Raw genomic sequence first — 26249 nt, forward strand, 5'->3', positions numbered from 1 at the left:
CAAGCATCCCAACTTACTGAATTAAACCCCTTTTTCTACTTTAAAACGTCCACAAATCTTTTGTTGCATAGATTGAACAAGGTGTTATTTCACTTTCCCATGTTATAAGTCAATTTATCTGCCAATGGAGTTAGTACTTTATTTGCTTAAAACAAGCACCTGTAACAAGATACAAGATAGCTTTGTATCTTGTTACAAAGTTACTTGTAAGTTATTTTGTCTTATTTCAAGCATATTAAGATATTTTCTCTTGAAACTGGACCAAATTTACTTGGCAAGATTTGGTGTATTTGCAGTGTGAATTCTTTTGGTGTGTTCACACTAAATGTGTCTAACACTTCAAATTCGACACGTGTGCATTTTGGTGCGTTCATACCAAATGTCTATGTGGAATATCGGACGTATTGGACGCACTCGACGTGTCAAACGCTCAACACGCTCCAACCGGTTCAAATCGTGCCACACTAAAAAACACGCCAGAACGGCCCTCGACGCACCTCCTAATAGACTTTGAATGCAAACAGATGCACCTGACGCTCCAAATTGGTTTGGTATGAACGAACCATGTACCTTTCATCCCCCTATATTTGCTCTATATTGCCAAACGTATTTTCTCACCCATCCAAATTGTTGGAATCAGGTTTTCCAATCACTTCCATGGCTATAGGTGTGTAGAATGAAGCAGCTAGGCATGCAGGCTATTTTCACCAACATTTGTGAAAGAATGGGCCGTATTAAAAGAAAATGGAAGTGTTTGAGAACGACAGCAACTCGGCCACGTAAACTGACGGAGCGGGGTCAACGGATGCTGAAGTTTATAGAGCAATGAGGTTGCCAACTGTCTGCAGAATCAATCACTACAGACCTCCAAACTTCATGTGGCCTTACAATTAGCTCAAGAACAGACCGCAGAGAGCTTCATGGAATGGGTTTCCGTGGTAGAGCAGCTGCATCTAAGCCATGCATCACCAAGTGCAACGCAAAGCGTCGGATGCAGTGGGGTACAACACGCCGAAGTGACGAATCACTTCTCCCTCCGGCAATCTGATGGACGAGTCTGGGTTTTTCGGTTGCCAGGTACTTGTCCGACTGCATTGTGCCAAGTGTAAAGTTTGGTAGAGGAGGGATTATGGTGTGGGGTTGTTTTTCAGAAGCTGAGCTAAAGAAACTCTGAATGCTTCAGCATACCAAGACATTTTGGACAATTCCATGCTCCCAACTTTGTGGGAACAGTTTGGATCTGGCCCCTTCCTCTTCCAACATGACTGTGCACCAGAGCACAAAGCAAGGTCCATAAAGACATGGATGGCAGAGTCTGGTGTGGATGAACTGCACAGAGTCCTGATCTCAACCCGATGGAACACCTTAGGGATGAATTAGAGTGAAAAACCGAGAGCCAGGCCTTCTCGTCCAACATCAGTATGTGACCTCAAAAAAGGTCACATACTGTCGATGGTCAAACATCGACATAAATACTCCTAATCCTGGTGGACAGCATGCCCGGAAGAGTTGAAGCTGGTGTAGCTGCTAAGGGTGGACCAACTTCTTATCGAACCCCATGGATCAGGAATAGGATGTCACTTAAGCTCATATGTGAGTCAAGGCAGGTGAGCGAATACTTTTGGCAGTGTAGTGTTTCTATGAAGATGTGACGGGACCTAATGCACCACTAAATGCACCTAATTTCCTCACGTAAAGATAGACTTATGGTAGACCTATACCAGCTCTCCGACACACCAACAATCATGGCGTAATAAGCAACAGTTTGACAGCAGCTTTAGAAAAGAAGGCAACAATAATTCAGAGAAACACTTTTACCCAACAGAAATCTAATGCTACAGTCGGCTCAGGCTCACCCTCACTGAACTGTTGAAAGCTGCAAAAGCAAAACCCAGCCTGGAGAATTTCTGCTGCTGCTGGTGGATTCAAGTAGAAGGATAATAATTTGTCTTTCTTCAGCATAAATCTGCTCACCCAGCCAGCTTTTTGTCAGCAGCACAGCCTTCTGTTGGAAGTTCGGGGTGATTAATGTGGTCCTGGGCACAGTCTCGACTTCTTAATACCAGTTGGTAGGAAAGGAAGAACACACTGGTATCCCCCCATAGACTCCAGAGAATCTTCTTTTAAACCAAACATATTTTTCAGAGCTTGCTTCCACTTTCTATTTTCATGTGTTTTTGCTCTTTTAGTGCAGTAGACTTCACTAATCATTAACTTTTACCACATTTCATAACCAACTCATCATGTGGTGACATGAAGCAGAAAGGATTCTTAGTTTTAATAAACCAACATAAAATATTTTTTGTCTAGTTTTGCCACCACACAGAAGTTTTGGTGACCAGATGGGATTTAGCTCCTTTCTTGACTCCTGCAGTTCTTCATGTCAGAATCTGACAACTACATTTCATGCTCTAGTTGTAGCTTGTGTTGCTAGAAAAAGAGTGAATTTAAATGTCTGGTTGAATTTTTACGGAGCCAATTTATTGCGAGGGAATGCAAAAGAAAAATATTTTCCATATCCCTCATAGGGCTCCATAAATGTTGGTCTCAGGACACATAAAACTATATCCCTTTAAAATCTTTATCACCTTTTTTAGAACATATTTATTAACACAAATAGTTTAGCCCTTATCATCCTGACCCACTTCTTTATATGACAGTTTCCTCCAGCTAAATGTCTGCAGTGATCTTTATAGATCCTGTGTGCAAGGAAACCGATGCTCATCTTAAAGGCTGGAAGATGCCAGAAGCATCAACAAATTTAAACATTTATAGAGTTGGGAAAACCATTGCACTCCTGAGGACAACTGAGGCAGTAAGATTTGGCAGATTGTTAACAAATTTCATCAACAACCCATCTCATCCACAACACACTACAACAGGGATGTCCAAACAAATTGGCAATTAAAAGGACGTGAGGCCCAAAAATATGTAGTTAAAAAAGAAAAAATTAAATTACAAATCTGCTGAAAGTATATCTAAAACATTTGATGGGAAAGGCATCTTGAGAAGCTAAAATATCTGGTACTTGACATGTCATTGGCTGGCGTTTTCAAACCAGCCAATCCAGAAGCGTCTTTCATTTTTCTTGCTGCTGATTGGCTGTTCCCGAAAGAGCTAGTAGAGGAAGTGCAAATATGGATTCCACTGTCCATATCAAAGCATATTTGGTGTTTGAACTATTAAAACAGGTAGCTATATGCATTTTTAGAAGGGGTTTAAAGTATTTTCAGATCTTAGATATTTATTGGCACCACGAATACCAATTGTCTAGTGTATTTTGGTTTATTTCGTAGGAAAGACAAATATAAAGCTTACAAAAATCTTTAAAAAAGCTTTGCATATTTGCTTTTCAAAAGGCATCTAGTTGCTAATTCTTTTGGGCTTGGTTGGAAAGAAGTTAGAAATAAAGAGATTCTAATCTTTCTTTCTGTGTTTAGCTAAATTTAAAAAGTTAATTTAAAACAGAACAGAATCTGTGTTTGAGTAAAACCCACAGGATGTCAAATTATAAATTTAACGAGAATGCAAAACAAAAAGTGGTTTTTTTTTTATTCGTATTTTGTGTTGTGGCAAACATTTTTCATTGTAAGTATCTATTTTTATTAATTAAAAAATTAATAAATTGTATCTACAACAACCACCTGAGCTGGCAGGACTAATTTTTATCCCTGATGAATTGCCATTGGGGGCCCACACACAATCAGTTCAGGAACCACAAACAGCCCCGAACCGCACTTTGAACATCTCTGTATGTCTCTTTTTGTATTTGAAAAATAAAAATACAAATACAAAGCAAAACATGAGTTGTTTAGTTTAAGAAGTGCTTTATGAAAGTGTTTGAATATGTGTCCACTATATGTGACTTTAGTTGGTCAAGATTAAGTAATAAAGACTTTTCTTCAGATATTTATGACTTGAGTTTTATAAAATAAACGTTAGAGATTCAAAAGACTTTCCATTTTCAGTGAGAGACATTAAGAACTTAAATCCCCTTCCTTTAACATCAGATAATGGATGAATTAATGAAAAAAGTGAAATTATCAGAACAGTGCTTCTTTTTTAGTCTGTGTATTAAAACTTCCGTTTAAGTTGAAGATTTGCAGCAGAGCTATTATCTTTTCAAAAATCCACTCATTTTCATATGGACTCTTCAATGTAGACTTTATTAACAAAGCTTTTAACTTCTGGCTGTCATTTTTTTAAACCAAATTATCAATAAAGGTACAAAAATCTAAATTTTTGTGGAATCCAACATAAACGTTTTTGCATATTTTATTTAAGTCAAAAGTTAAGATTTAAAACTCACCGTGTCCATTTATTACCAAATGTGATTTGTACATAACACCCACACAACAAAAGCTAATGGTAGAAAACACATTAGAAAGCCAAAAAGTAATTTTCTAAAGCTTAATTATTGAGAACTTTTAACCCTTTTTGCTTTCAGAATAGTTTTATTTTATCTAAAAGGTATTTTTATATATTTTCATGAGAAACTCTACTGTCACGATAACAAATGTTCATAATTTAAAGTTTATTGATCTAAACTTTAAATTATGATGCACATTTAATGCTAGAACTGGAAGACATTTAAAATATCCAAAATAAATAAAATTGCACTGTATGTTAATTTGTGTCTATTTTGTCATGTTTTTGTGTGTCTGTATAACAGAAAATATAAATACGTGGGGGGGGGGAAGTAAATTTTTTCAAAATAGTTACCTAAGTAAATGTAACTAATTATTACCCGACTCTGAAATTGTGCTTCAAAAAATGACTGGTTGAGACCAAAACACCAAACTGAAGAGTTTTATCTTCCAGTTTTTGGTAAAAAGAGAAAAATGTTAAATCAACTGGAAAATTATGGAGGTTGTTTTAATTTATCATGTGATTAACTGATTTATTGCGAGAGGTCTGTGGAAACGATGTGTTTTGGTTTATTTTTATGATTTTGACCCTTTTCATTTAAAGAAATTAGCATGTAGAAAAGAGATGTTGTGCATTCAAAGCATAAAAATCACCATGCGTGGTAAAAACAGGATGTTTCTCAGACCTCCACCAACCTTTCCCCCACTTCTCTGCTTGAGGCAAAGGCTTGCTCCTGCAGCCCCCGGGGCAAAGACAACTCCTGCCCTTCAGGAAGTTACTGCAAGCGGTCAGCTTCATGAAAAACTCCCACGTACAAAAAGGTCTGGCTGACACAACACCGCCATCTCTCTCTCTCATCTGTTTTCTTTCCTGGAAGGTGTCCCCCAGGTGATCACACGATTGAAGCAACCAATGAACTGCAAGGCAGAGAGGACCCAGACCCAGTTAGAGCAGAGGTTAACACCTTGAGGGAAAGAACCGGACAGATTTCAGATTTTAAGTAAACAACCTGTGGAGGCATTTCTCCTTTCCCTCCATGAGCGACGTGAGCTCATCCACCAGAGTCATAGCAGACTGAGCACAGCATCGGGTCAAAGCTAAAAAACACAGAATTCAAGTCCAGCAAGTTGTGTTCTGATTTATTTTAATGCTTTCAGTGCAACTAAATATTGATTTAGAGTCATTTTTTGGTGTTTTTGCTTAAATTAGGGTCCGTCATGACCTCTTAATCATATAATATTAACATTTTCTTTTTATGAACCAATATTATCTCAATGTGACTCTAAACAGGCGAGATTTTAGTCTTGATTTAAGGGAACTCAGTGTTTCAGTTGTTTTGCAGTTTTCTGGATGTTTGTTCCAGATTTGTGGTGCATAGAAGCTGAATGCTGCTTTTCCTTGTTTGGTTCTGGTTCTGTGGATGCAGAGCAGAACCAGAAGACCAGAGAGGTCTAGAAGGTTGCTATGACAACAGCAAATCTTTAATGTGTTGTGGTGCTGAGCTGTTCAGTGATTTATATACTAACAATATTTTAAAGTCTATTCTTTCAGTGCAAGGAATTTAAAACTGGTATGATGTGCTATATCTTCCTGGTTTTAGTCAGACCTCCAGATGCAGCATTCTGGATATGATTGATTTTTTTAGGCAGACCTGTGAAGACACTGTTGCAGTAATCAGTGCGACTAAAGATAAACGCATGGATGAGTTACTCTAGATTTTGCTGAGACTTTAGTCCTCTAATCTTGGAAATGTCCTTCAGGTGAATGAAGCCCGACTTTGTAACCACCTGATTGATTAAGACGTACAGAGGAAACTGTTTTAGCACTACCTAACATTCACAGTCTTCCTTATTTCTGCTCTTAGGGGTTCAGCCAATCAGCGCAGAGGAAAACAAAAGCCGCTCCTGGATTGGCTGCTTTGCAAACACCAGCGTACCAAGTAGCATTTTAGCTTCCAAAGCTGCATTTTCTTTAGAGTTACGACAAATCCAAAAATAAGAGGGAAGTTACTGCTCCACAAAGTCTAAAACTAAATCAGTAGGGATTCTGTGAAAATTATTTTTTATCAGTTCTCTCTCCAGCTCGTCCAGGTGTTTGGATCCCACCTTCTGAGTGGTTTTTGTTTCTTTTAAAGCTGAAACTCAGATTTAAATTCTGTTTTTCTGTCTTCCAGATGCTCCAGAGGGAGAAGGGAAAGGTTCTGATCAAACGGGTCCCGGCGGGAATGAGCTGGATCTGTTCGGACCGATGGTGTCCAACCCACTTCCCCCCAACAACACAAAGCATGATCAGGTAGTTAAACACACACACACACACACACACACCCACACACCCACACACACGCACACCCCCACACACATATGCACACAGTGACTTTCATCAGCTGCTTATCACCTCAGACAGGCTGCCACTGAGGGAGTCCTCACACATACACACACATGCACACGCCGCCACGCACACCCCCACACACAGCACACACACACACACACACAGAGGAGTGAATTCACAAAGCGGCCATGTTTCTGCTACGTGGCGACACATACTCTCTGAGGATCGACATCAAAGCAAACTGTCATAAAATCCTTCTCTTTGAATTAATTTGACCAGCGTCCTTCAAGGAAGCGTGCAGAAATAAACCAAAGGAAACACATTTTATTTATCATTTATCTAGTAGGTCATGGGGTCAGCCTTCTTCTTCTTCTTCTTTTTGTTTCTGCTTTAACACCAGGGTTTATTTTGTTTACAGTCACTGTGATAATAAAAAATGTCAATTTAAAATTCCTGTTAACTATTTGGTGGTTGAACCAGTTGTTTAATTTTGTTTGTGTAATGTCTTTTGGTGAAAATGGGAAAACGACTTTTTATCAACGAATAGACCCATCAGATGGCAATATTACCTGCAAAATAACTCAGAAATACTCAAAATAGTCCGGATGTATTTTTTTGCACATATTTTTTTCCAAAAGAAAAAGATATAAAACTTCATCTTACAAAACCTTATATTGTAGCGGTACACAAAAATCAGGATTCAGTGCTTACTTCTATTTTAATCTCATTTAAAAAAAATTGACAAATGCTTTAAAAAACTTTTCAATTTACATTTTTTTTCTTTTAAAAGTTAAATAAAAAAAATAATTTTTGTCAAAAAAATTGACTGTTTTTTTTTGTCAAATTCATCTATTCAAAAAACTTTGGACATTTTTTAATAAGACTGCTGGCATTTGAGACCAAGAAAGGTATAAATTGTTTAAATTTAGATGATTTGATTAGATAATTTCACTTATGACATGGACAAATATCTTGTTATAACTTAATTTTTCTTTTCTTTTATTTATGTATTTTGAAAATGTAAATAATACCTTTTCACAATAGCAAATAAAAATTGAAGGAAGCACAATAACTAAAGAATAACTAAAAAATAGCTGACATGATCAAATTATTGTCCAGAAATAATCTGCCAGTGGGATTATTACGTTGTTTAACATCAATATTAAGGAATTAATTACTTAAAACAAACTCTCAAATCTTGCTTAAAAGCTACTTATAAGTTAGTTTAGTCTTTTTTCCAGTGTATTTTCACTACAAACTGGACCAAAAATATTTGGTAACATTTTGTATTTTTGCTTTAAACCCAACATATGGATGGGTTTTTCTTTCAGGTAAAGATTTCTAACACAAGAACACAGCTACCCATAATAACTTAAAGTCACAAAATGACATTTTGTTCCTTTTTCACAGCATCAAACATTGCCCTACAAACAGAGATCAGTCTGTCTATTCATCTTTTCTATTAAAACAGATCAATCCCCCCCTCTTTCTTCTTCTTCTCCACTTTACTGACATTTCATGCAACATTTCAACCTGAAAGTTTTCTGGCAGTGCGGGGGCCAGTAATTGCCTCCGCCTTGGTGTGAAGGTTAGCTTTCTTTGTTTGTTGGTAAGTAACCCATGACTTTTACAAACTAATAGATTCTGCTCAGACTGAAGAAGTGATTGAATCAGTGACTTATTGCCGTCTTAATTCTTTGTTGACTTTGAAATCATGTTCTGTTTCTACACCTTGAACACATAAACCTGCACGCAGGGGGGCTGAGTGTTGGATTCAGCAGCTGGATAATTCTCTGCAGCATTTCACACACCCAGCTAATCACAACAATACAGTTTGATTAACTGGGGATTTAAAGGTACGGGTAGCTGGCAGCGCTCTGATTCCAGCAGCTATTAGCAGGCGCTGAGGAACGCCTCTCCGTCTGCATGCATGTCAATTATAAAAAAAATGTGATTACAGCTTTGGAGACGTGGATGGATTTGTGTTATCCCCAGCGTTCCTCCTCCTCTCTCTCTCTTCTGCAAACAAAGTCACAAACATGTTGAACAAAAGCAACCAAAACATTTAGAGGAAACGTTTATTTTCAGCTGCTTATTGACGTGTTTAATGCCTCCTAACATAAAGTTTATCCTCATCTTGCACTGCAAAAACACAAATCTTACCAGTTATTGTTGGTCTAGCTTCTAGGGCAAATATCTTAGTACACCTGAAATAAGGCAAAACTAACTTATCAGTGACTTTTCATTAAGATATAGAAGCTTTTTTAAAGTAAATTATTCCTTAATATTAATTAAAAAGTACTAGTTTCACTTATAAAAGGAGGAAAGTGTCTTATCTGGTGGACCTGCTGCCTTTTTGTTTGAATTTCCACACAAAGAAAAACTTTTTACTTTAAAATACAAAAACAAATATTTCACTTCATGGTTGATTTTTACTTAAAAAGTAAAACATCTTAAGAAAGAAGCTACCCCTTGTTTATGTTTGCTATGACCAAGTTTAAAAATAAAAAAGCTTTTCATTTAAACAAACATTTATGTTTATGATTGATTTTAACTTTTTATTTTACTTTTATTAGAAATTTCACCCATAAATAAAGAAGACAAGTTGAAGACATTTTTGTAATAAATTGATGAACTGAGAACAAAATAAGTAATGAACGATATAGTAGAAGATTTTTTTTATGATAAATTGCATTTGAACGTGTCAGGGTTTAGCACTTTTGTCATTTCTATGCATATTTTTAATTGGTTTTAAAGTACAGCACATTAGTAGGTTATTGAAACAACAACAGAATCACAGTTTAATACATTAACAGATCCAGAAAGACATTTTTTGGTACAGTTTGCAAAAAAAATTCTTCTTTTCCCTGTTTTAACGGTTTTTGGATACAAGCCAGTAACTGTCTGTTCTGTTTTTTGTACATAATTTGAATTATAGTCTACAGAGTCTCTGTGTAGTTAAGTAAATAATGCATTTGTTGATCCACACTTTGTTGCTTACAACAAATACATTTCCACTCACAGCTGCATGACACTGCTGCCCTGCAGCAACGAGATCCTGGGTTCAAATACGTTTGTGGAGTTTGCAAGTTCTCTCTGGGTACTCCAACCTCCTCCTGCAGTCCAAAAGCACGACTGTTTGGTCTCAATCAACATGCAGGTTTTCCTGCATGAAGCTAGGAAAACCTGCAGTATTGTTGGTGAATGCTGTAATGGCAGTATGACTTGAAATAAACAGAGAATTGCTTGACTAACCGTTTTACAGTTTTTCTGCTTTGGGTTCATTGCAAACGTTTACCCTGTCTGTTGACAGTCGCTTGTCAATTCAGCATCTGAAAACTAAACAACTTTATTAAAATGTTGCAGTCTTTGTCATTACAAAATAAGCCTCAAGTGGCATAGAAAACTCAAATGCATAACATTTATTTATTATTGCATAACTTATCACAATCCAGTATTGGTTTAGAGTATTGGTTGTTATTTATCTCTGGGTGATTTCACACCTGATAGTCCGGTAGACTTGGTTTGATTTCTGACCAAAATCGCAACATTTGTTACATTTTTGAGCTGGTTTAGTTGGCTTTCAGACTTTCACTGCATGAAACAAATCAAACTGTTTGAAAAACCAGTTCCCCTCCTCGCCTGTGGGGGCGCTGCAACAAAAACCACTGATGGAAACCTCTGAAGAAGACACTGAGCACAGTTTCCTTCTTCAATAAATGCAAACAAAACTGTGGTGTCAGAGTTTAGTGGTTGTAGGATTTCTCTTTAGTAGTTGCCCAAACAGCACACATCAGTTCTTTAGCTAGTGCTAGATTAGCGTGTTTGTTTTAGTTGAATTTACCCAGAAGGCCCTGCATTGTAGTCAACTTGGTGGAGCAGTCTCTGCTTTGCTTGGTGTTCACATATGCAAGCAAACCGCACCAGAGTTCACTTCAGCCAGACTGAGACCTGGGTTCGTAGGCGGACCAGAGTTTGATTCTTTGGTTCACATCAGAGATGGATTGCACATTCACACCTTCCCAAATTAACCTGAATTTTTAGACAAACTAGAGCTCAATTAAATCAGACTAAACAAGGCTGCTGTTGATGGGCACCAATTCCTGTGGAAGCAACAGTTTTATGACTTGTTGGTATTGACCTTCTGCAACTACGTCACTTAATCATTCGAGGCACCTTGACGGAGATAGGAAGTGAGGAACAGTGATACTGAACAGGGCAACTGAAAATGTTTACCACAGTTGGTTTTTCCCGTTTATTCATGGCTTCTATTTGTTCGAGTTGAGCTAATTTATCAGTGAGTTTAACACATCCGGTTGGAGCAGATAGATGTCTGTATTTACAAAAGTTGGAATAGCTAGCTTAAAAACCAACCCATACTTCCTCCCTCCTGACGTGTTGATCCAATTACCGACTTTGCCTTAATTCACACCACATTACTTATATCACTGTGTCATAAACACCGTTTCCCCTTTACGCCGGAGCAGCCTTAAAAACATATGAAAGACAAGATGCTAATCAGTTTTTTCCATATATGCTAATCTACATCACCGCCGTCTCTTTCCTCGTTAAAGTTATACAATGAAACGACAAGTTTGGTTTTCGTCCTTGTCTGTTTGTGCAGACGACCGCGCAACACCCCGTGACCATTTTTACAGTGAAATAAACTAAATAGAAGCGACATTAGGTTCAGATGTCTGTTTTTAGACCAGCTTTAAAGGAGCGCATTGATTGTTTTGGCGTCCGTCATGGCGGAGTGGGCGGAGTTCTGCAGACCGTGACGTCACGTGCAAAGGGTCAGTACTGGTAACTTGTCAGGCAGCTCTGGCTGCAGACTAAAGCCCTGTTCATGAATGTTCAATCCCGACAAGAATTATGTATAGATGTAAAAGTCGCAGAGAGAACAGAGTACTGGTGGTGATCAGTGGCCTCTTGTTTTTTTTTTTTCCTCTTTCTTTGAGACCCTGATCCGTTTCCCCTTGTTTTGATTTATTTTGGTCTCCATTTCATGCTGTTCCTCTTTGGCACGCCATAATTCAGTTTCTCCAAGGCAAGCTTTGCTTTTGTTTTTAGAAAATTAGCACAAAATCTGCGGCGCACGCACACATCTAAACAAAACGTGGCATGGCTTTAAAGCCACAGATGGCCTGTCAGAGGGGAGTATATGGGTATTTTCAATCCATGATGGGAAAACGTGGAGAGAAAGAAAGAAAGGTGTGTGTGCGTGCGCATGTGTGTGTGTGTTTGTAGAGGTCTATGAATAGCGACAGCGAGGAAAAGGCTGTCAGAGCAGTAATTCAGTGCTCCGGCTGCAGCCATCAGCACAAACACAGGGTGAGAAGAATGCAGCCTTGTTGGAGAGGTTTTCTATTACACAATGTGCTGCTAGGAGCCCTGCAAGGCATCACACACTATGTGGATGGAGTGCATGATGCCGTTCGCTTCTCTGGAAGAGTCGGAGATGATGAGCGGCGCTGCGAGTGTCGCTTAGAGGAGTGAGAGCATCTTACATCGTCAGCCACCTGGTTGGCTTTGGCGAGAAATCGTCTGATTGCTCTGCCGCTCTTTCTCTGCAAAAGGATCTAAAGTTTCTGGAGTATCTGGCAATCAGATGTTTAGTGAGCAGCTTTGGAGTGGTCCAGTCTGGATGTAATTGGTGTAATTCAGGGGTGTCCAACTCATTTTCGTTTTGGGTCAAATCAAGGTCATGAAGTCTCTTAAAGGGCCGGTTGTGCCAGAATGTATTAATAAAACCTGTTCACAAACTGCTAAAATATCAGTTCATTCTTAATATTAAGTAATAATAATAATTTGTTGATTTTTTGTGAATTTCCACAATAATTCTCAAGAAACTGGAGGGACTGATTGATATAATATAGTTTATTGTAGTGTCTTATTAGATAATCTACAAGTGGAACTAATATCTTTTTCACTAACATTAAGGAATTATTTACTTAAAACAAGCTCCTTTATCTTGCTGAAAAGTTACTATGAAGTTAGTTTTGTCTCATTTCAAGTGTATGAAAATATTTTCACTAGAAACCAAACCAACAATGATTGATAAGATTTGAGTTTTTGCTTTTGGTCATGAACGTAGTTCAATCAGGCATTTTGAATTTTTTATTTTTTTACTCAGCCACTGTTTGTGGATCTGATGGATCCTTTTTGTTTGAATTTCAACACAAGAAAACTTTTTTACTTTACTTGAATTACATCATATATGTTTGATTTTTTACTTTAAAAATAAAAAAAAAAAAAGAAAAACAACACTCGTTCATGTTCATAAGATGATTATCCAAAGAAGGATTCTTCATAAAATCAAGACCATCCCCTTCTGTCTTGAGAAAACAGTGTCTTCAGTCAGAGGCTTCTTCAGGTTCGCTGTAATTCAGACTGTTACAGGAGATCTTTCCTGCCAACAGCCGTCACTGTCTACACTAACACTTTGAAGAATCTGAATTAATGAGCTACAACAACATTTTATTCCCCTGTGGGATCAATAAAGTATTTTTGAATTTGAATCACCTGCTTTGTCAGAAATACCCTGAATTCCCCAGAATCTCCAAATTCACCTGGACGACGTTTCGTCTCACTCAGATTGAGATGCAGCGATGAGCCTCTGCTCCGCCTGTAGACCTCACCTGGGTGTAAAAGTGAAACAGAAATTACATTCAGCACTGTTAAATATATCCATTAACTCTGCAAACACTCTTCTTCTTCTTCTTCTACTCCTTTTCTTCTTCTTCTCTTGATATAAGCGGTTCAGGTGAGGATCTCTCTGCTCCTCCAAGCAGGATTCATGCTAATGTGTTGCTGCTATTAATAGATGCTCCATCTTTCCTCTGAACACCTGACTCACCTCTGTGATGCAGCGCGAACCATCACTTCCTTCTATCCTTTTGTCTTCCTCCTCTTCATCACTGTCTTACTTATCGTTTCTCTCCACGTTTCTCTCTGTTTTTCCCCCCATGTTCATTTGCTCTATATTTTATCTCCTCCCTCCTGTCATTGGACGGCCAGACGAAGGGGCACAGCGCTGCCTGCTAACCAGCGGAGGCCAACACACTCTTGGATGTTTGCAACGCTGATTTCAGAGCGTTTATTCAGCGGGGAGTGTGTTGCTGGAGCAGCTGTTTATCAACTTGTCTCTGCTGGTGTTACTCATGAATCCTCCTCCATTCCCCGTCCCATTACTCAGATTTTCTCAAACTCATCTTGGCTACTTTCAGCTGCACCGTTTTTTTTTTGTTTTGTTTTTTTTAATAAATCAGTGCATGTTTGAGTTCATGTCTGCCTCTATTTGCAGCAGCCTAATTAATGTAATCCATCTCACTTAGCTGTGACAAGGCCTCTCCTCTTTTCTTTTTTGCTCATCTGTTTCTTTGTTCTTTGTTTTTCAATCTTTTCTCTGCTTCCTTTCTTATATCCCAGGTTATATGTGGTAAAACTGCGCCATGTGTTCGTCATTACCTGAGCTCACGTGGGATCAACGCTGAAGCAAAAAGAAGTTCAATTCAGCTAATAAATATTCATGAAACTCCGCCTGAATGTGCTGAGATAAGGAAATAATTACGATTTCTCAAAGTCTGGAAAGCAGAGTCGACACAAAGTTGAAGAAGAAAGTACACTCTGGAAGATTAAAGAGGAGAAGAAGACACTCAATTAACCGATCCCGATCGATTAACACCGTTTGTTTTGGCAGTTCATGTTGGGAAAATAACAACACAATCTTGGAGAACCAACTGCTGCTACATATCAATCTGGGAAGGGTTAAAAGGCCATTTACAAACAATTACAAGTTATAGTTTGGGGATTTTTTTCTTTTTGCATTCACTGCAAAAACATAAAATCTTACCAAGTATTTTTGGTCTAGCTTTTAGTGCAAATATCTTGGTATTCTTCAAATAAGACAAACTAACTTAAAAGGAACTTCGCAGCAATATATAAAGGCTTGTTTTAAGTAAATAATTCCTTAATATTGATGAAAAAGTTCTTGTTTCACTGGCAGATTATTTAACTTATAGCACGGGAAAAATATCATAAGTGAAATAATCTGCCAATGGAACTAGAACTTTTTCCATTAATATTAAGGAATTATTTACTTAAAACAAGCCTCTAAATCTTCCTAAAAGTCACTTTTTAGGTAGATTTAGGTAGATGAAAATAAATACAAAATCTTTGCTTGGAATTTCGGAGACATGTTGTCAGTAGTTCATAGAATAAAAGAACAATGTTCATTTTACTCAAACATTTGCCTATAAAGAGTAAAACTGATCATTTTAAGAGGTCTCTTATTGTTTTCCAAAGCCGTATATAGCATTTTATAAAATCTTAAGTTAGCATAGTTACTTAATTGTGCTATAAATGCCTGGAAAATACAGGATACTGGCCCTTTAAGAGTGTATAATTGAAGCAGTGTGTACTGTAGATTTATAGAAATGTTTATCTGCAATGTTTTGCTAAATTTACACATCTTGTTGTTTTTTATCAGTCAGGCTCCAGTGCAGCTCCTGCACAGGTGGAACCCCCCACTTCCTCCACCTCCTCTTCCTCCACTGCCACAAAGGTGGAGGAAAAGAAGCTTTTATCTAAGGACTCCATCCTGTCTCTGTATGGCAGCAGCTCAGTGGGCAGTCAGCCGCAGAGCCAGCCACAGCCTGCTGCCGGAGGACCAGGTATCAGCCGCCATCCATTTTTAATATCCAGTTGTTATCCAGGTTCAGTCAGCTGACTTTTACTGTTTCTCTCTGCAGTTCAAAGCTCCAGCAGAGACACTTTGTGCACTTTCATCCAGTTTTACGGGATTTATAACCATTTCCTCTGAACTCTGGCTGCATTTATAGGGGCTCGGTATATGATCTGTTAAACTACAGGTACTTACTGCAAATGGAAGTTGTTGGAATATGAACCTTTTTGGTGTTATGTTTTCCTCTAAGCTGCACAACCTCTGCAGGGGTTTATTGTTGCAGGCAGGAGCAAATCCCACTTTATCTGTGAGCAGCTACCTATAAGGCCTTACTTTATACCAAATATGGGCGTGTTTTCATCCAAAACTCCTTCTGCATCTAACTGGGATCAGCAGAGGAAGTTCCTGTTAATTGGTAAACATAGTAGCAGCTCCTAAAGCTGTGATTTTATTTAGTTTGGTTCTTTTTTGCAGAAGCACACTCACAGAAACCTCCAGGCTTTTTAGCAGGTGTGTTGACCTTCAAGGCAGCAGCATTGTCCTACAATGAAAAATGTTTAATTTAAGGACATTTATTCATGGAGAAAAGAAATTACATAGTAAGAAAATTAGTTTTTATCACACTTTTCCCTTCGGTAGATTCGGTTCGACTAGGGATCAGAATTGCAACATTTTCAGCTTCTGTGGATTGTCGAAACTCCCCCACCTCCTTCACATCAGAAAAAAATGGGTGCCAGACGTTTGTGCTACGTTTGTGCTGTTTTATGCAGCAAATTTTGTTTGTTTGCGCTGCTATCGTTTTAAAGATATTAAGAAATGTTGCCAGAGGTCGTGAAAGGTCAACCAGCCCTTGCACCTAATTCAAATCAGACAAAATTGGTGTCAATTAACTCGACTACTTTTGTGCAGCGAAAAATATTTGTTTGTGCTGCTCTGGCTTTGAAGATATTAATGAAAGTTTAAAGGTCAAAAAGTCAACCAGTCCTCCTCCTTCTACAAAATTAAAACAAAATTGGTGTCAAACGTTTGTGCTACGTTTGGGCAACAAAATTTTTTGTTTGTGCTGCTATGATTTTAAAGATATTAAGAAATGGTCAGTTGGAAATGGGAACATTTATTAATATCTTTAAAATGAAAGCGGCACAAACAAAAAATGTTGCTGCACAAAAGTAGCACAAATGTTTGAGACCAATCCCGTTAGATTTGAAGAAGGTGGGGTTTGATTTGCAGCTTGCTTGGCGAGGACGTGCGTGTTTATTCGGTGAAGAAAAGGCGCCGCACGTTTACACACTGGTGCACTCCAGGAGTGATGCGTGTTGAAAATGAGAGAGGATGGTGGCAGATGAAAGGTCAGCGTGCAGAAATGCTGCCAACTCCAGACTCTGCGCGACGCAGCATCGGCGTGAGCAGAGCGGAGCGTCTGCAGAGTTATCTCACACTTATTAGATGTGAAGACTGAAGCATCAGCAGCGTTTGTGTTTGTGCTGCGTGGGCGCCGCTCCTACTGTACACACATCACAAGCAGCGAGCGGCAGTTTGGGATTCGATTTGAGCGAAGTGGAGGAGAGTCAGCAGATCCAGAGTGGAGGCCATGTTGATTATTGATTATTGAGCTGTATTGATGGGGAGATGATTAGGATCAGAAATGGAGATGAAGGGAGTTTTATGATGCTTCATTCTGAATGAGAGGAATAAGAGGCTCCATCCATCCATCCATCCATCCATCCATCTTCCATCCGTCCATCCATCCATCTTCCGTCCGTCCGTCTTCCATCCGTCCATCCATCCATCTGTCTGTCTTCCATCCATCCATCCATCTTCCATCCATCCATCCATCTTCCATTCGTCCATCTTCCTTCCATCCATCCATCTTCCATTCGTCCGTCTTCCTTCCATCCATCCATCCGTCTTTCATCCATCCATCCATCCATCCATCTTTCATCCATCCATCCATCTCCTATCCATCCATCCGTCCGTCCGTCTTCCATCCATCCATCTTCCATCATCCATCCATCCGTCCGTCCATGCGTTCTTCCTTCCTCAATACAAATTAAATTGGTTTTTATATCCAAACATGTTGATGTAAAAGTTAACCTTAAAAATGTTTTAAAATGTTGGAATTTTACCGTGATCATTAATAACCCTGAATATTTTCCCGCTCCTTTTGTGTTTGTGTCGTTTCCCCCAGCAGGATCGTACCTTGGCCAGCCCCAGATGCAGTTCAACCCACCAGGTTTCCCACCAGCGATGGGAGGAAGCCTCCCAACCACAGCCGTGATGGGTGGCGGGCCATCGATGTCCGGCGTGACGCTGCCGAACGGCGGCTATGTGGGAGGGACGCCGGCCAGCCAAGGACAGAACCTCTACAACATGCAGCAAGGACAGCAGCAGCCGCAGCAGGGACAGTGGAACATGAGCCAGGTAACCCATAAGGACATTAATCCAGGTTCCCTCTGTGTTTTGGTGGACTAGAGAGCACACCTTTGCTGTTTTAGTAGTTTAAATCTCATAAATCCAGTGTCACAGTTTGGTCATGCTTATCCTAGCAGGTGATTCATGGCCCTGTGTTGTATTGTCCTCCCTTTTCTCTAAAGCTCAGGACTTATTCTCCTCATCAACTCCTCCACAGCAGCAGCTCTAATCTGCTGTTTTTAACCTTTATATGCACAGTTGAAAAATTACAGTCTTAACTTTAGTTAATTGAATAATTATTATTCTACATAGGATTTGTTTGCTAGAGTCTGTAAATCTTTTTACCTCCTTATCTTGAAAACAGTATGGTAGATTTGATCACAAATATTTTATTAGAAATGTTGTATTATGCAGACGTAGAAAAAAAACATACCTCTGTTTACATGTTACAAGATGTACTAATGGTAACCAATTACGTTTAAAGTCTTCAAGCTTCCCTTTAGCCATGAAAATCACTTTTTGCATTGCCAGCTAGTTTGATCCGTTCATTTATCTTTCTGTGTTCTTCCAGTATTGTTTCGACTTTTAGAGTGGACAAATGTTTATTTTTTCCCAAAGAAAATGCAGTTTGTGAAGCTGAAATATCTAAAAGCAAAGCTACCTGACATGATATTGGCTAGCTTTTGCAAAGCAGCAAATCCAGAAGCGACATAAATTTTTCTTGTTGCTGATTGGATGCCAGCTTCTGTGGTAATGATAGGACACTTTCCACTCTGTGTATTAATGCATATTAAGGTATAATTTGTGCTTAAACTATTAAAAAAGTTTAGTTAATAGACTTTTTAGAGGGCATATCAAGTATTTGCAGATTCCCCTTTTACCACCCAGCTCCTCTAGACTAGTGGCAGCAGCAATTAGCAACACCTGTTGTAACTGCGCGCCTGCTGAGCTCATCATCGGAGTTTCTTCTCAGTGCAACACCAATAAAAACCGTTATAAACAGCATAAAAGAGAAACGTTGTGATTACGTGCTAAATGCAGAGTGTTAGAAAAACCAGCAGCTTCTTAAAGAGACAGAAGCCCAATTTCAAGATGTCAAATTACAAAATTGACAATAAATAAAAGTAACAGTTACTCAAATGTGCTATAAAATAATAACCCATAAATGAAACTTGTTACAACAGGACAAAGATCCCAAACAAATTCAAACTAGTTTTAGACTGAATAACGCAGGCTAATGTCATTGATTTTAAGTTTGTAGCCTTAGATGGGACTCATTTAACCAAATATTAAATATTGTGCTTTAAATTTTAAAGTTGACTCAAATGAGTTTATATTCCATAATTAATAACACTCAACTTAAGGTAGGAGACGGTAAATGATAAACAAGGCAGTAATAGCCGCATGCGACAGTGATAATTTTATAGTTTTAATGTTTGTAATGATAATTTAGAAGTGAAATGATGAACTGTCAGCATGGAGTGAAGGTTTAAATCAGATCCTCGGATGAAGAGCCGGTTTCCGTCAATTAGCTGGAAGCGAACTGTCGGACCTGGCAGCTGGGAAAGGAAGATACCCTAACAGACTGACAAAAACTGGATTTCAGCAGCTCTTTGTTGCCCGCTGTAATGAGCCGTACGTTTAGTTAGAGCTGTGGAAACTGTTAAGAAAAAAAAATAAAGAGCTTCAGAGAAATAAGGAAGCTCTGGCATTCCTATGAGATTGTTTACCTGGCAGCTTTTCAGTCCACTTTGGACCAGATGTTCAGCAAATCTAGAGTCTGCTGCTGGTAAATAACGCCTCCAATGAAAACCGGAGTACAAAAAAACCTTCGTTTTGACACCAGCTCTGCCATGAGATGCTTTTCTTGTTGCTTTCTCTCCCCAACCTCACCTTTGTGATGAGGCAGCACAGAAACACATATAGCTGTCAAACTAGTTCTCACAGAACTACATGTACAGATGTGCGGGTAAGGATATATGTGTGTGTACCATTTTTGCAGGGGATGTCAGAACACACACGCACACACACCCCTACAGCACTCAGGTGAGCAGATAAGTGAGGCTGCAGCGAGGAACATTTATAATAGATAAGACAGAATGAAAGGTGGATGTTGAATGGGGAGTGCGCACCGGCCGTTTTGAGCGTCTCACACTACGATATCCCTCAGTAAATATGTCACAGATTTCCATTACAAATGTGTGAAAATCTTGAGAATGAGAATCAAACAGAACCACATAAAAAGGCAATGGCCAATCTGTAAATCAGTTTATCTAGATTTTTACACGTTTTTAACACTGCCACTCATTAGTTTGTTTAATTCAAATTTTATTAACATTAGCTGCATTTCCATTACAAATATGAGCAAAACTTTGTCTATATTCTGCTAATGTCAAAAATTATTTTATTCAATAGAAATTGCTATATTTCCATTGAGTAAAAAATTAAAATCATATTTGAATTCATATGTTAAGTCATTAAAAAACAAGCTAAGCCCTCATCCTCCATCTACTTCCTGTTGTCGTCTTCTTTGTGGTTTTCGCCAGTAGTAACATCCGGTTGTTGATCATGTGACTCCTGTTTCCATTGCAGTTTTATGAAATAAACCAATTTTGATATGGCAAAAGACAACACCTCATCCTAATACTGAAATGTTTTAGCAAAAAAAAGACATTTTTGAAATTTACATATTTTGGTTAAAATGTCAAATTGCACAATTTTATGCTCAATGTAAAGACAACTAACAACAGATTTCATTGAAGTTATTATATTCTTAATGATGTATAATGTTAGCAACAGGTTGAAAAAAAGTGTTTTTAATATCGTGATATTGAGATATTTCTTACTTGACCCACACCAGCCTAGTCCATGCCCACAGGGAAAAGGAGTCGACCTTTATTGTATTGGTGTTTTTAGAACCTGCGTTTGTTCTTAAGGATAAAAAACAACTGAATTTCCTCTGGTGTTTTGTTTGTTTTCTCCCCCCACACAATCACAGCAAATGTCTAGCATGGGTTTGGGTGGCGGAGGACCAGCGGCCGCCGCGCCTACGACCGGTTGGTCCGCTTCTCCAGCACCAGCTTCGGGTCAAACCCTCAGCACTCAGCTGTGGAAGTAACCTGGACCGAGTCCAGAGGATGCGGTGGGGGGCAGGGACGCATCAGACTGATTTACTCTCCTGTATGCACAACGTTGCTACAACTACTAATAATGATTTAACAACTTTAAAAAAATATTAAGAAAGATCGGCAGCTGTGTGTTCCCCGTCTTTCCAAATGTTCCTCCTCTGATCCGTCTCCTTTTGTTGTTGTCTGAAAAACGACAACAGAGTAACAAGCAGGAAGCTGCTAACGCTAACGTAAGCCTTTATCATTACAGAAACGTAGAGTTAGTGAATCGTGGTTCAGTACCTACAGTAGATATGGATATCTTGTTGTTGGTCTATGCTTCCTGCCTCACCCTTTCCTCGGTAATGTACATTGAACTCTCCTCTCTTCCCTGACTCCCTCGGTTGGGCCAACAGAAGCACACAGCAGATACTTGTCTGAGCAGTACTGCATTTCTGTGGAAAACGATAAACTCCTGCATTTTCAAAGAAGAGGGGCAAAAGTCTCAGCTTTATGGGCTTTTCTGTGAGGTTCTGCTGCAGGTTTATACTTTAAATGTCATTTTCCACATGTAGTTACAGATTTTAACAATTTCCCTTGTAAAATAAATTAAATAAAGCATTCAAGTGAAGCAATATTACAACCACTGCAGGTTCTGTTTGATTATTTAGTGAGCAAATCCTCCTGTGCCCAAATATATCAGTGAACATAAGAGCAACTCAGCAGTTCTTAGATATTGATTTTGATTTTCACTTCAAGAACAAAATAAAACATTTGCACTTCTTGGAGCTCCTTCTGGCCGTAGGGGAAAGAAAGTTTCCACAATTTAAGATTTAAGAAGGGAAGTGGCTGCTAATGAAAATATGCTTAAAGGTGACCTATTATGCTATAGGTTTATGAGTGACACAAAACATGTTCATTAAATATTTTTTTGCACAAAATCATTCTTAGATAATGAGATTTTAGTCTGGTCAGTTCTGCCTACAAGCTGTTTTGTCTTGTCACTTTAAATTTAAATACCTGCTGCTGGCCACAACCTGAAACTGAAATGGCTGCAAACAGATTCGCAGGTATACAACCGTACAGCTTTATACATCTTTGTACAAAGATAAACTTTTGTATCTTTGTACATCTTTGATTATGCAAAGAAGGATTCTTCATAAAATAAAGAAAGTTATGTACAACCCTGACCATCCTCTTCATGAGACTGTCCTAAGAAAACAGGGTATCTTCAGTCAGAGGCTTCTTCAGATTTGTTGTAATACAGACGGCTACAGGGAGAGCTTTCCTGCCAACGGCCTTCAATAACTCTTTGAAGAATCTGAATTAATGAGCTACAACAACATTTATTTTCCCTTTGGGATCAATAAAGTTTTCCTGAATTGAATTGAAAAGCAGAGGTAGAGCCTCCTGCTGCATGAAGTGGTTCTGGTTGGTAAATCAGCAATAAAACATTTGTCTTTTCCAGCACCAAATGTGGTGAAACTCAGATCAGGGTTGCTAGGTAACGGGCAGTGCCTACTGACTTGTGACGTTACATTCTGGAGGTTTTTGAAACTGTTCATTTTCCAAGCACACACACACACACAAAAAATTATTGCCAAAAACCGGCTACATTTGGATTGTTTTCAGAACCAAACGGAAATACAAAAACGTTCAAAATGTGAATTTTGCGTAATATGTCGCCTTTAAAGTTCATGGCAGCACAGTAAGAAAAGGACAGCTAGTTTAGACAGTAGCCTCCCGCAGATCTGGTTCAGTTCTGTCCAAACGTTTATTTCAAAGCCTCTGAAACCGATCACTGTTTGTTTTGACACGATAAGGAGACAAATGAGCTTTTAATCCGTCCCAGGAGACAGCAGGGTCTTTAGCAGGGTCGTAGTCCGTGTGAGAGGTGTGTACTCTCATCGCACACTAAAACTGCTGGTGCTTTAAAACCTCAAAATGTTGATGTTACATTTTAACTGCTGAGCCGTCCACGGTTCCTCTAGGTGTTTCAGGTTACTTCATCTGTGATTTCCTAATAAAAGAATAAAATGAGTTTGTTGTTAAAATGAGCCATTTTTCTCCTCCACAATCCCTGTTGAAATCACAGGCCACGGGGCGTATCTCCAGCTGTGTTGTTGTCCTGGTAACTCAGATCCATCTGAAACTTTTCTGATATTCAGAACCGGTGCGACTCTTGCAGCGTTTCGTCCCCAGTAAGCGATCTCTCTGCCATCTTTATTGTGGTGCTTTTTGTCGTGTGTGGTGCAAGAGAAACTGTTTGCTACAAATAAACCTGGATGACCAATCAGAGGTTGAAAAGAAGGACCTGTATGAAACTTTTGGATGGGTCCGGTCATTATCCGTTTCTGCCATGCAATAACTGCTGCACTCTATGTAAACATTACAATAAAATGAAAGTCCTCCAGGTTTATTTGTGGTCTGATTAATATTTCTGGTGCCTAAGTGCAGAGAAATGGTGAATTCTGTGATTAAAAACAATGATATAGTGGAAGGATCCTGTGTTTATCTCTGTCTGACCTTCAACTCTACTGCTGAATTGTTTGCTCCTTTTTTGTTCTTTCAAATTTATTGAGGTTCAATTTGAATAAAGACTCTGAAATCCTAAACTTTTTACTGTTTTTATTTTTCGTCCTTGTCTTCTCATTTAAGTTTTACGGTCCTAAAGCAGGAAGTCATTTTCTGCTATTCCAAAATTTCAGGTTTTCTGTTTTTAATCTTACTGTGCTTCATGACTGAAAGAAACTTTTGACCCAAAATGATCATTTGAGTCGTTTGATGGGAAATCCAGAAGAGCAGACATGAATTGGAATAAAAGGAACTCACTTTGAGACGATTGGGATTGGATAAAAATCCCATTTTTACCGTATAAAACTCAGGGTTCCTTGGGGCGGCGGCTCATTATTTAGTTTTTATTTATGTAACTCCTAACCTTTGTACATGTTTACTACTTAAAACTTGACAGCAAAGGTTTCAAATTCAAAATTGGGGACATATTTTTCTTCTAATCTTTCAAATCGATGTTATTTTTCACTTTATACTGAACAAGTGGACAATAATACAGCTTTCAATAATACAGACAGTAATACAACAGGGCAGCTTTCTATGGAAACACATCTGCAGCAATATTGAATCAATAAATGCAGCAGTTATGTTGCTTTGCAGAAAGGAAACAATATTTATGGAGAAACTGTATCTATTGGTTTTATAAAACACCTTAAAAACTGAATCCTAATTGTCATGGATGTAAGTTTTGGTAAGCTGGAGTATTTCAGGTGTGGCTATAATAGGTTTTTGTTCTTTTTTCCCCACATTGGATCTTCTGTGTACCTATAATCAAAATATTTTGGAATATTGTGATAATACAAATTAAGTGTTGTCAGAAAAATCATCATCATGATGTTAGACACAATATAGAGGCTGTAAAGATTGCAGAAATATATATATATATATTTTAAATGCATAACCAATGAAATTAAAGATAAATGTATGGAACTATTTAACTGCCAGACCTAATTAGTCAATTCTGTTAAAACATGGAGAATCTATCAATCCAAAGTAGGTTTGGTGATAATGAAGTTATTTTCCACTTTGTTCATCTGTTAAATAACATAATTCTGGGTTTATACGTGTGCATATTTTTTTCTGAATTAAAAAAACTGAGCGAACATCTTCCCAGAGTTGTGATTGCTCATTCTCCAGACGGTGTAATTATTAATTATTAATATGTGCTTTGAAAACAGACAACAGAGTCGCATATTATCCGTCTGACCTCTTTATATCGCCGTCCCACAGTCAGTTCGACAACACAATGAATCAAAGTGACACACATGGCACTTCTCAGTTTAGCAGCACAATGTTTCACATTTATACGTTTTGTAGTTACATCAGCAGGATGTGGATGGACGAACACAAAAAGTCCAGGATGTTGCAGCTCTTTTTAGACGAGTCCAGTTCTCCCAAAAGCAACATTCTGATGGATGGCAGAGTCATGAATCATGCAGACCCTCAGAGTTTTGCCCGCTGTTCGGATCGTCTCCGCCTGTTCGGGGCAGAAAGCAGGTCACTGTCGCTCACTCCAAAGTTGAAGGTGTGACAGCATCACACCTCGATATCCACGATATCTTTTTTGAGTTTGGGCTCGTTGGCGAGGTGCGGTTTCTCTGTGCGAGTGTGCCAAACCAGAACCTGCAAGTGGAAGAAAAAAAGGTGATGAGAAAGTGTTTTAATTACCTGAGAACAATGTTGTCACCTTCCTAAGAGTATTTTTATGGGGGGAAAAAAGTGATTTTTGCAACAAAAATCTCCCCTTTTTTATCTCAGAGATCAATTTACTCAGAATTTTGACTTTTTCTTGGAATTCTATTTTCTCAGAATTTTTTTTTTCTGACTGCTTTTCCCAGAATTTTGACTATAAACTTAAAATTCTGACTTTTCAAAATCAGAACTCTTTTTCTCAAAATTCTGGCTTTTTTTCAGGATTCTGATTTTGTTTTTTCTCTCAGATTTTTGAGTTGTTTTGTTTCCCCCCCCCCAGAAATTAAATCCCACAAGATTAAAGCCAGATTTATGAAGAAAAAGTAAGCGTTTTTTCAATGGCCCTAATCCTCTTCCGTATCTTTGAGAAGATATTGTCACTTCCTGTCTGAGATATCCGACTCACTAAGAGATGCCTTTATGTTGAATAATCCCAAAAAGATCCAAATCCCAGAAAACGACATGTTTCTGTGACGATATTACCGAGGAGACAGCATAAAGTTAGTATATTCTTGCAGTTGTATATTTTCCACTCAAATTCTTTTGAATCAGATGCTCTCTTTCTTTCCCGATACGATGATGAAACTCTGGATCTGTCAAATAAAAGACGCTCAGCGCAGACTGCATTGTATCAGAGGGAAACAGTCTGACACCTCCTGAAACGGATCAAATCAAAAACTAACCACACTTGTTTGCAACCATTTTCACAGCAATACATTGGTGAGAAAGACTGGAGAGTTTCTCAGTTTCACTCAGCCTGGATTCAAATGTAAATCTGCAGGGTTTTTTCCCCCTCAGCTATAACTAATGAGCCCATAAAAGTGTGCAGAGATTCACACAGGCGTGATTTATTGCAGGCTGCGGACACTGATGCTGTCTGTTCTGTGGGCTTCTTCAGGTGGAACGTGTCACTTCCTGCACCCTCTGCTGCTAATTGGCCTGCTTTGCATTTCTAATGAGGCTAATGTAGCAGCTACCAAGGCGCTGATCCAGAGCTGTGGGGGGAAACGGCGTTTGGGTCGGTTCTGCAGTCAGAGCTCGCCTGTCTAACACAAGCACACACTTCCTTCTCCATTCATCACATT

At 38.6% G+C, this 26249-nt stretch overlaps 2 protein-coding genes across 8 annotated transcripts in view; one reads left to right on the plus strand and one right to left on the minus strand.

Moving 5' to 3' along the window:
* The window catches only part of LOC116713144 (stromal membrane-associated protein 1-like), an 83668-nt gene extending 60152 nt beyond the window's left edge, over positions 1–23516 (plus strand). For 4 of the 6 annotated variants that reach the window (XM_032553150.1, XM_032553151.1, XM_032553147.1 and 1 more), the window contains exons 8-11: positions 6542–6660; positions 15188–15371; positions 17571–17803; positions 20793–23516. In XM_032553150.1, the coding sequence (XP_032409041.1) occupies positions 6542–6660; positions 15188–15371; positions 17571–17803; positions 20793–20912 (656 nt within the window). In that variant the 3' untranslated portion in view covers positions 20913–23516. The remainder of the gene's footprint in view (positions 1–6541; positions 6661–15187; positions 15372–17570; positions 17804–20792) is intronic. The other 2 variants (XM_032553152.1, XM_032553149.1) reach the window with 1 other exon arrangement.
* Positions 23517–23803: 287 nt separating this feature from the next.
* b3gat2 (beta-1,3-glucuronyltransferase 2 (glucuronosyltransferase S)) overlaps positions 23804–26249 on the minus strand; it is a 43234-nt gene continuing 40788 nt past the window's right edge. For both annotated transcript variants that reach the window (XM_032553154.1, XM_032553153.1), the window contains one exon: positions 23804–25095. In XM_032553154.1, coding sequence (XP_032409045.1) covers positions 24971–25095 — 125 coding nt within the window. In that variant the 3' untranslated portion in view covers positions 23804–24970. The remainder of the gene's footprint in view (positions 25096–26249) is intronic.

The sequence above is a fragment of the Xiphophorus hellerii genome, chromosome 22 (assembly GCF_003331165.1).
Source record: "Xiphophorus hellerii strain 12219 chromosome 22, Xiphophorus_hellerii-4.1, whole genome shotgun sequence".
NCBI classification, from domain to species: domain Eukaryota; kingdom Metazoa; phylum Chordata; class Actinopteri; order Cyprinodontiformes; family Poeciliidae; genus Xiphophorus; species Xiphophorus hellerii.